This window comes from Halichondria panicea, chromosome 12 (genome assembly GCF_963675165.1).
Source record: "Halichondria panicea chromosome 12, odHalPani1.1, whole genome shotgun sequence".
Taxonomy (NCBI): domain Eukaryota; kingdom Metazoa; phylum Porifera; class Demospongiae; order Suberitida; family Halichondriidae; genus Halichondria; species Halichondria panicea.
The window spans coordinates 3,833,384-3,844,654 of record NC_087388.1 but is presented as its reverse complement, the minus strand read 5'-3'; the positions used below and the strand labels follow the sequence as shown (position 1 = coordinate 3,844,654).

Below are 11,271 nucleotides of genomic sequence, written 5' to 3'. Positions count from 1 at the left end.
AGACATCATGTGATCTTTAATTGACCTTTGACCCAATGCATGCATCAGGTGATCTGTCTAATTCCCCTAGGTAGGGGAGCAACTTCAAGTCTAATCCCCACTTATCCCCAGTAGGGGGGAGGTGGGGCATTACTTTGACAAGTACATTACAGTGCTAGAAAAAATTCTGAGTGACACATCTTTTAGAACCCCCAAATCACGCTCAGCCCAGGTAACGCCTAAATCTACGTCACATCTCTTTGTCACGAATTAACCCACTATTCTCTAACTCGTTTCATCGTCTGCGGGAAATGTGAAAGTTCGTTTGTGATTGTTTTTCTTCTGCCAGTGGTTGAGTAGCTCGACTATGACCCTGCCGGTGAACGGCTAGGACAGAGAGTTGTCATTTTCTCCTTCATTGGACAGAAATTGGAGTGCCATTACCAATTTCCCATCCATAATTTTCTTGTAGCCCTTTGTATACAGGGTGGATCCAGAAAATTATCCTCGTATTAAGGTGTTGTGTAATATTCATATCAAGATCTAAGAAAACGCTTCTATAGAGAGAAGCTGTTATTTACTTTATAATTATTTTACTCAAATTTCAACGGTTGAGCAGTTACAGCAGGCATGCACTTCAAAGGTCCGTCTTCATGCAGCCTATCGATACAATGACTCAAAAAGATGGTATTGCATTCCAATATAAGGAGTGTCGTTGCCAACTCACATTGTAGGTTTCTGTTTGGTAGCTGCGAAGCATGCATACATGTACATATAATTTTATTGCCGAATACCTAACATGCATGCAGCCATACTATAAGCAGATGATTTCTTTAGTACAAAAAAATTGAGGGCTTTATAGCCCCATTGCATAATGATACTGTTTCTTCTTAATTGTGGGGGGAGGAGGGAGAGTATTCTGGCCTATTATTAGCAGTTGCTTCCTGCATTTGCTCAGTATGATCATGCTACAACTCACACTTTCAATATACCCTCTGAATCATAGTTTTGTCTTTTTTTGACGAAAACTCCAAAGTATAGGGCACTCTCCATGCAAAGGAGGACAGAGGACTTTTACCTATATATACTCTACATGTCTACTATTCAGAGAGTACACTTTTAATTTTACTGAGGAGTCCTCTAACTTGGCTAAAACCAATGATAACCTTTCTCAAGTTATACTGGAGGACTCCTCAATATAGTTACACTGTAGATTTTATCCTAATACCTATAAGTGATCCTTTCCACTGTTTGTTAAGACAGTCATGTAAAATTTTATCTATGGGACAAGTGCATGACTGTGTCCGTATAGTTTGGAAAATAAATGTGTACATGCATGTGCCACCCTCCCCCTCCATGTACATCACACTTTTAAGCCCCATATAATTATGGCATATACGCTCGTGGGTTACGTAACCTCGTGCATTATTTTCATCGTCCTCTTGCACACGTTAAAACTGACCCTTATATAATTATAGCTAGCTAGTCATATGATATACTAAAATTAATACTGCATGCATGCATGCATGGTGCTTGCATATTTTTCCACTCTTTTGTTGCTATGCTTATACTTAAAAATTATTATAGTTTGGACTTCATTTTAGGTGCTTCCTGCATGTATACCTGCATGAGCATGCACTTATATAAGCTGCTGTATGTGACAAAAAAATAGAAAATTTAACTGGACTGATTCATCATGGACTGGCTGTCACTAATGTGTGCCTGCATTGCTCTCTGCGTGATGGAATCCTCGGTAACATCTGCAACCTCATGTATTCATCAACCATCTCAGGTCAGGTCTTACAGCATTAACTTAAAGTGTATAACAATATTGAGCAAAATAGTAATTAAAGTGTGTTCTCTTGAGGTTTGTTGTAATAACTATGCAGTACGTGGTTATACACAGTACAGTCATCTAGAGACTAGATCTAGATTACTGCAAATTAGTTGGTAGGTAGGTATACAGTTGTACTTAAATGTAAGATAGTTGAGAATGAAATGGGAAATCATTTAGATGAAAACGGGGGTGATCGTAAAAGAAATGCATGTAACATCAATTATTCTGGAAGTAAGCTGTTTCTGAACAAGTTCTTCGACTAAAATTTATTTTACGCTGTGTAATTTTTGGCCTGTTAGATCTTGAGGTACTAACCTAAAAAAATGCAAGTTGGAGCACTGTGTAGAGTATAGTGTATAGATATGTAAATAAAATAGCCAAACATCTATAGACGTTAACAGAAAACCGTTTAATAAGTACAACTATACTCACACATTCTCGCAAGCACTGCATGCACCTTAAAAAGTACATATGCACAGTGCGAATGCTGCACACAATGTAACTGGAAGTTGTTTACAATGTAATAGTTAAGGCCACCACCATACATGCAATAGGAAACTTTAAGGCAATTTCATGCCTATTGTTGTAAGCAACCAGCAATCAACTCGTTGCATACAACACTTGTTACCCTGACCTTGTATCCAAACACGGTAGATAAAAGTTGGCTGTTTGCTATTAGCTCTGTTCTATTACGTACTAGATCTAGTTACGAAACTAGGTGACATCGTCAAAATAGAGTAAAGAATGGAGACAAAATTAACTTTCAGGCAATCTGTTGCCCATGGATCAATTCAGGCAACAGGTCTCAGGCAACAGATTGTAAAACACAGATTGTAAAGCAATTTGTTGCTAAACAACTGTTGTATATAGGCAACCAATTGAAAATTGCGTGGTGGCCTTCATGGTCTTCTTGCATACACAGGTAAATATTCCTATGAATACATATACATGTATATATATCATTTATTGTTGTTTTGGACATTCTTTCTCACTGTGTTGATATATAGTTGCGTTGCTATTTTGAGTCACTGATCCTTATGACAATTATCTCACAATTATCATTATAAACAGAGTAACTGTATACCTTTCATGGTAAGAAGGTCGTAAGTATTCGTAGTAACAACGGTGCAGTTGTATGGGCTCAGAATGAGATGAGAAACCCTCATTAAAAATTAATGTTAATAATTATGTGATCGCTACATTTTATTGTTTGTAGATAATAGCCAATGTTGTCCAAAACACAAACAGCAGTGACGGTCGGGAAAAAAGAGAAACACATGAGCCACTCAGGACTCACTTCCACTATGATAACAGTATCAATACAATGTGAGTTGGTATATGCCAAGCAAGCTAACTGCTGCAGCATGCTCCATGCATGGCTGTATTTGTGCTAGCTGTATGCTTGGCTGCATTCTTTTTCCGGTTCCAATTTGGCACTTATATTGAGTAGCTCCAACACTTCGTTTCTCAACTGAAGCCAGACTTCGTTTTTAGCTCTAGCTATATTATACACTTCATTGGTCTTTTCTCACAAACCAATGTATTTCTCTTAGCGATAACAGTACAAAATAAACATGCACCGAGGTATTTTTCCCCGTGTGATTGACCACTCTCTCGATTAAGTTTCTTGTGTTAAAATACACGTGGACCACACATTTCATATCCTGGTATGTACCAACCTGCACCAGTCCTCTAGTTAAAATCTGAAATGCACTTATCTCTTTTTACTTGTATATTAATTTTGTATTCTGCAAGGTTGGACTCGACTCAACGAGGACGTCTACAGGTGCGTACAAGAAAACTAGACTATAGGAGAGTTTTAACTAATTGTTTAGAAGTCATGCATGCACGACATACATCATTTTCAGGCCGTGCATGCACTTATAGTCTATTCGGTTTGCACAGAATGTCGTGATTCCTGGTTTGGATAATTTCTTTAAATCTGCTCTCTCTGTTATCAGAGCCACCAGTCCCATTCTGCTTGAGCGGTAAGTGTTGGTGAGAGTATTATTGATACTGTCAGTGTCATAATCTTGCCTTGTATTTACTGGCAGAGGTTGTGTTGATCAGCAATATTTATTGCCTGTTGCTAACCCACGAGAGTGTGTCTCACAGTGTTTGAACCCACCAATGTGTGGTCTGACACAAATCCCAGAGGAGCACCTGAAGGTACGTATGTTCATGCAGTACATGTGTGTAAGTGGACGTTTTCTTTCAACAGTTAACAGTTAGTGAGTGTACGATGGTGAAGTCTTTTAAATCGGCTATATCTCGACTTTAGTGCAGGGCATTATTTTCTTATAATTATTAATAACCAGGGGAAAAGTAGCTATAGCAGGTACTGTATAGCAGGTTATGTTCGTCAGCTCCTGTTTCCATATGGTACAAATTTAGAGAATTCACTCTAAATTCGCAACGACACCATTTAGTTCATACACCAACAAACACCAACAAAAATTACCTTCAAATTTGACCATTTTCTCATAATTATTCCATCTACTTTATGCAGAGGTGTGTTGAGTGCAATGATGATGATAACTCCTGTGACACCAGGCCTGGTACTGTGGATGGTGCGGGTGTGCCCGACACTGACCTTATCATTTATGTGTCTGCTGTCTGTACTGACACTGAGGTTGAGGGAGGACTGCTGGCATTCGCTAGCTGCTGTGAACTTGAGAATGAGTTGGATAGGTCAGTTTCGCGTCATAGTTATAGGTGCCTTAGTAATGTACTCTTTGCTAGATATAGAATACTGCATGTGCATGTGCCTGTTCAGCTAAAACTGTTGTGTACTTTTGCAAGAGGGGTGTACAGCTATCGCTATACAACTCGAGCCCGAGGGAAAGAGTCGTATTAGCAGTACAGCATGAGAGCATGACGTAATAACCTACTTATTGCTGATTGTGCAACACTAATGGACCAATCAGATTGCAGGATTCTACTTGACTGCATTGAGATTCGCCACATATCAATGCACTCCAGTTTGTTATAAAAGCAATGGTGGGTGGTGCTTTAGGTTGAAATTGAATTGAAATTGAAAGGTTGAAATTGAATTGGTCTGCATCCTGGGTAATATCAATGTAATCCAGGTTGTATATTGACCACATCTTGGGTGATATTGATTATTATGCCTCGAGGCGTAGCCGCACGAGGGATACGGTAAAGCTGACTGTGTGTGTGTCTGTCTGTGTGTGTGTGTGTGTATTCCAGCTATAACTGCTCAACGGTTACAATGCGACGAAAACTAACAGCTTCTATAGGCTTCTAGCCACGTTCTCTTGGATTTTGATTCGTGGATTAGCAAACTAAAGCTTCTTTCTCGAGTTATGGCTAGTTTGACTCACATTGAAGGCTGTTGCAGTCTCTTCAGAATCTTTCATAGCATCATCTGTCCGCACAAACTTTCTATTCAACATATGAGTTAGCCTTGCACTAAAGCGCTAGCTTTTTGTTAGCTACAATACTCAGAAAATATCTGTTAAAACAGCTAGCTAGCAGTACAGTAGCCATTTGTAAAATTGATCTCTTTGGACACACCCTTTAATTATTCCTGTGGATGTAATGCGCATGCGCGCTCATTCCCCATGTGTGAGAAAATAATATCCAAGATCCAGATCCAGATCCTCCTGGCAGAATCATCTTTGTCTTGAGGGCCTGGTAAGCCACAAAACACTACCATATAACAATATAGATAACAATATGCATGTACACAGGTCTTTTCTTCTTAGATATTATATACACTGAACTACAGATCCTGGAAGAATCAATTTTCTTCTTTCTTGATGTCCTGGTAAGCCACATAATACAAAAAATAATAACTTACAATAGATGCATGTAAATAAGTCTTTTCTTCTCAGTGACTTTATATAGATAAGCTAACTTTAATATAAAATTCATTATAGATAACACTCTAATACTTTTGAGCGAAAGCAAAAACATGGCGAGAGGCATTAGCACAGCGCCAGCTTGAACACTAGTTACCAACAGTATTATATTATTATAGAGAGAGAGAGTATCGAATGTAAGCATACTATGCATCATCTGCTGTGCATCAGATGTATGCGGAGAGTAATGCCGGTGACTTCCTGTATCTGTCATGGGTTCGATATTCTCTCTATTATAATTATACTCTTGATATTACCCAGGCATGCATGTACTGTATTTACAACAGTATAGTGCAATCCTTTGATGTCTCACCACAATGAAGAATACGTTTTGTATCAAGCATTTGGCCATTTAACATGAATGCACTTGGCATAGGATAGCAGAACGTATGGATTATGATTCTCTCAGTTGTTCATTAGTTGTTTGCAGACCCATTGCTGGTTACATCAACTTCTGTCCTTCTCCGTTCGCTAATCTCACTGATGACGGAGCCATTGCGCTGGGGATCCATGAAGTTATGCATGCAATAGTAAGTTGTTTTTAGACTTCCAATGTCCCTTTCATACACTTTAATGCTGTGTTATGTGCACGTGCATCATATAGATAGTAGATACAACCCTTATGTGATGGCGTACTTCCTGTTGACTATTTTTACGTATTGGGGTATACAGGTATGCACAGGCAAAGTTTCAGTAACAGGCGTTGTTGTTTTTCACGTGATGGTAAATATTTAATTCTATTGACCCGGTGTCATAGGCGTGAGTGACTCCCCTAAATAATGACTCCCGGTCACTCCTACCTAGTCACCAGTGACCCCCGGTCACTCACGCCTAGGAATAAATGACTCCCCCGGTCACTGACTCCTAGTCACGAATGACTCCCCCCTGGAAAAAATGACTCCCCCACAAATTTAGATTTCAGCGGATCGAGGGCTAAGTACATCCTCAAAAGACTGCTGCCCATGCAGTGACTATACTAGTCTATTTACAATCAAGTTTATCACTGTTATCGCCTGTTACAATTTGCAAGTGATAGTTTTTTTGTTCCTTAACTGTCGTTACTTCACTTAGTCAGCAAAATAATTTTGAAGCAACAACATCCATCACAATAATTATTACAATGCATGAAAAACAAAAACAACAGTGGAAGATAACGAAAGCCTAAAAATTCTACTTAGATCTACAACTAGCTATAGACCTCCACTGAGTGGAGATATTATAATGATTGCACGTATCACACTGTATCATTTCATCGGTGGAGACAAGGGCAGTATAATTATAGTAATCACAATGCTGGAAAATATCTCTGGTCTCTTGCAGTTCTTTTGACTTTGAAAATCTTTTTCAGTTTCTCATTTCAAAACAACGTACAAGGTGGTGCCTCATTTTGCATTTAGGATGATGTGATCCAAATTCTCTCCTTGCAATTTGTGGTATGCAGCGCAGTGGAGTAGGAACAGGGGGGGCCAGTGCCCCCCCCCCCCAACATTGAATCAGCCCACCCTTCCTGAGTTGGATAGGTGTTTTAACCAACCAATTGACAAGGATAAAGCACGTTGTAAGCAGAAAATGAAGAACCACTTTTTTTTGGACGCTTCTAAATGATAATAATTATACTCTTGTTTTACAGTAACGTGTTTTAGCAATTCTGCTGTATATTATTATAGACTTTAGTTTTTGTTCAGAGGTATAATAAGCTTGTAGCTAGGCCACAGCTAATTATGATGTCATAATGAGGGTGTAGCTTCCTGTCTTAAAATTTCCAGCGCAGGGAGCTCCACTTGGGTGGTGCGAAGCACTACCCAAGTGGCCCCTCCAACCTTTTACTGTTCCTACTCCACTGCAGCGGCAATAGCAAATAAACCACAGTTGTTGCTGCCACTGCATGTTCTGCTGCTGAATAGAGGCCACAGACAGTAACAACCCATTGTACAGTTGTACATTTGGGCGATTTGAAGCTCAGCACTTGGCTCCAGTTCTTTCCCATATTAACCTTGCAACCTTGCTCTTCGTTCACATGCATAGGTCTACATTCCAGCTGTCACAAGCTGTCTACTACTTCTACTACCTTGCTATTAACCTTGCTCTTTATCCTGGCTCTTTATTCTATATACTAAATTGTTTATTAGATAGAAACAGGTCACATTGGCCGGAACAAACAAGCATGCACGTAGGGAGTCATTCACTCCTGGGGGAGTCCCCCACACCTTAGGCAGGAATGACCGGGGGTCACTCCCACCGGGGAGTCATTCATTCCTCTGACACCGGTACTGTAGGCCCTTGACGGATTTTGCTCATCAATATTTAACGTGTATGAGAAGATTCTGTCCGTGTGATTTTGATGCGGTGAATTCAAAAAATAGGGAAATTTGTTCCCTAATTTTTTCATCCACCTATATATTTTTCTCTGTTACTATTTGATTTTAAAATTATGTTACATAATGACTCTGGAACTCCGCTTTTCATTGCCACCATGCAAATACACAATTTTTGTATAGCTAATCAATTAATTTAATTGTGATCATGGCTCCTAAAGTGAGTATCCAGCTTGCCATAGGACCTGTTTCAGACTATTCACAGATTAAATAATCCATTTTGAAGCAACGAAGAGTGTCTAACCCTTATCTTTTATGGTGAGCATAAAGCTAAAGTCAGTTTCATATTTTTAGATCTAGTTATAGTTTATGCGTAATACCAGTCCAATGCAGTAGTGATAATTATATACAAAGCTCCTTTTCTATTCAGCATGCAGGTCTCTTCTCGGGTGTGCTATTTATGCACTGACTACTATTAGTATAGGGCCTATATACCATGGACCTAACAACCACACAAACAGCACCATTTTATAATACGTACATACCTGCAATAAAAATGTTGTAAATGTTCACCACTGCAAATGTACTAGCATGCCTTGAACCATCAGGCTTACAGCGGTGGGATGGAAAGCGTCCAAATAGCATCACTGTTGCCAGGCACAGTGCATCCCACACCAGCAGCTTCCCATACTTCCAAATCATGGCTGGACACCATGCACTTTTGCCCCATCCTATATATACTCCCTGTGTGCTACCACCGAGGTTTATAGCTGCACCAGCGTCGGTTCTCTGCACTGTTTCACTCCATAGATATTGAAACTACAAGTGTTCTTATTGAAACTACAGGTGTTCTTGGGCCTAAGTCTATGCATGATCGAGTCACTGGATATTCACCAAGCACACCTACTGCAAAGACTATCAGTTGCGGTACAGCATAGGAATTTCGCTGCAGTAATGGGCACAATAGATCATATACCATTACCGCATACTTTTTGCCTACTTTGTTCCCCCTATTCTTAGAACATTAGAACATTGAGAACTTTAGTTGCCACTTACACCGTTAGCCCCACCTCAAACGAAATCCATATTCTCATTGTTTGCTTGGCTTAAATGACAATTGTTTGTGTAACTGATCATATACTACATGCATGTCATAGAGAAAACCATGTGGTAAAAACGTGTCTGTGTATATGTCACGATTATTGTTAAATGGCTTGTGGTAGATAATTATGTGCATGTGAATGACGCTGTGACAGATTATTGTACAACTCTCCCTCTTTCTTGTTTCTGTGCTTCCCCCGTGGGATCATAAACTTTTCCCAGATATAATTACTGTTTTTTCACGACAGGGATTTAGTTCTAGTCTGTTTCAATGGTTTCGTGATGAAAATGGCAATCCCAGGACTGCAAGAGGCCAGGATGGTTCTCCCCCAAGGTGAAATTTATACAGGTGTTTTGACTGTGGAAATGATCCTGCAAGTGGATAATCCATATTTTGTCAATCTGTACTATCTGTATCAATTTTTTTACCCAATAATGTGTTGTGCATGTACTGAAGTTTCTTACACGTAGCCTGAATATGAACTTGTTGTTTGTTTATCCACCCCAGTGTCCCAAGTACCAACACAGTACGGACAGAGACGTACACCGACTGGTCCACCAGAGATGGCCTCGTCAATCATGAAGTGACACTCTTGGTCACTCCTAATGTTGTGGTGGGTATTAAATTTGTTGTTGCATTGTATTAGTTTTGCGAATTAAACTCAATCAATTGGTGCTCATAATTATGAAACATATTCAATGTAGGAGCAAGCTCGACTGCACTACAACTGTTCTAACATCATTGGTGTTGAATTAGAGAACCAGGGCGGAGAAGGAACAGCTGGTTCTCACTGGGAGCAGAGGATTATGGGGGTTAGCCCAGTTCTGTTTCCATACTTGTATAAAGCCATCCTTTGCTAGTCGATACTTTCAAATATTTCTTGCTTTAATGAAAGGATGATTGTGTGAATTTTCTTCTAGAATGAAGGAATGACAGGGGTCACACTGTTCACCTGTCCTTTCTCAAGGATCACTCTTGGGCTCTTTCAGGATACTGGGTAAGAAAGACTTGATGCCTATAATTATAATTATAATTTGGCAGCTGGTATGTCACATAAAATTGCATAGAATTGCAAGTGAAATTTGTTATGTATATGTTTGTTGTGAGTATTTAGTGACTGTGTTTCTTCCAATAGGTGGTATATTCCCAATTACGAGGTGGCTGATGCCTTTGCTTGGGGTCTCAACTCTGGCTGTACAATTCCTCACGGCAGCTGTAGGGAGTATATTACTCAGCAGCAAGAAAGGTGTGTTCTTCATGTGTATTTTGAGTTGTATTTATAAGTAGAAAAGATTATAATTGTGCAGATAATAATTTGAGGCTTTTGTGGTGAGAATTGCCAAAGCCACTCATTTGATTATGCAACAAGTTAACCTAATGATTTAATGGGGTTCGTATTAGCGTTCTGATACTGAAAAGTGCTCACTTTATAACTTGCATACTACAGTGGAAGGAGCATATCGCCGTATTGTGTTGATGTTGATGACGATACTAGAGGATGCACAATGGATCACGAGTTCATTTCTCACTGCAATCTTGAGAGTGACGTCGATCCTCCACCTACATCTCTATATCAGGTTAGCTGTCTGGCGTCAGTGTCCACTGCTTTTTACAGTTTCATGTATTGATATGCATGCTTAGCAAATAAGAAGTCAATACACACTTCAACTTGCGTATATACTTGTGTACTTTCAACAGTTTTTTGATACAAGTGCAAGTTATGGTGGTCGAACTGAGACTGCAGATTACTGCCCATTTGAGGATGCCATACCTTCAGTAAGTGATTGAATTGTACAGTATAATGCAAGTACAATATATACATTTATGCTTGCTAATTGACTAGACAAGATGCTCTGAGGCCTCCAACAGCCCATCAGTGAACAATGGTGGTCAATTGTACGGAGTAGGCTCTCGCTGCTTCCAGTTGGGAAGAGACTGGACTAGAACGAACAGTATTGGCACTGAAGGAAGGTACACTACTGCTGCTGGGTGTTATCGGGTAAGATATAATTAATAGTCATAATTAAAAACACATTTGTATTGCATGCAGTATAATTGTACCTCTTCTGGAGTTGAGATCATTCTCGAGGGCGTGTCTTTTCTGTGCTCTTGTGCAGGGGAAGAGGTATGGTGACTATTTGTACGAATATTGTA

General features: G+C 39.5%; 1 protein-coding gene across 5 annotated transcripts in view; it reads left to right on the top strand.

The window, feature by feature from the left end:
- The first annotated feature begins 1,019 nt into the window (after positions 1-1,019).
- The window catches only part of LOC135344730 (uncharacterized), a 46,643-nt gene continuing 36,391 nt past the window's right edge, over positions 1,020-11,271 (top strand). For all 5 annotated transcript variants that reach the window (XM_064541984.1, XM_064541985.1, XM_064541983.1 and 2 more), the window contains exons 1-16: positions 1,020-1,771; positions 3,033-3,142; positions 3,572-3,602; positions 3,722-3,804; positions 3,871-3,985; positions 4,326-4,507; positions 6,131-6,230; positions 9,365-9,450; positions 9,625-9,730; positions 9,822-9,929; positions 10,038-10,114; positions 10,253-10,363; positions 10,565-10,694; positions 10,816-10,893; positions 10,961-11,116; positions 11,168-11,242. In XM_064541984.1, the coding sequence (XP_064398054.1) occupies positions 1,676-1,771; positions 3,033-3,142; positions 3,572-3,602; positions 3,722-3,804; positions 3,871-3,985; positions 4,326-4,507; positions 6,131-6,230; positions 9,365-9,450; positions 9,625-9,730; positions 9,822-9,929; positions 10,038-10,114; positions 10,253-10,363; positions 10,565-10,694; positions 10,816-10,893; positions 10,961-11,116; positions 11,168-11,242 (1,644 nt within the window). In that variant the 5' untranslated portion in view covers positions 1,020-1,675. The remainder of the gene's footprint in view (positions 1,772-3,032; positions 3,143-3,571; positions 3,603-3,721; positions 3,805-3,870; positions 3,986-4,325; positions 4,508-6,130; positions 6,231-9,364; positions 9,451-9,624; positions 9,731-9,821; positions 9,930-10,037; positions 10,115-10,252; positions 10,364-10,564; positions 10,695-10,815; positions 10,894-10,960; positions 11,117-11,167; positions 11,243-11,271) is intronic.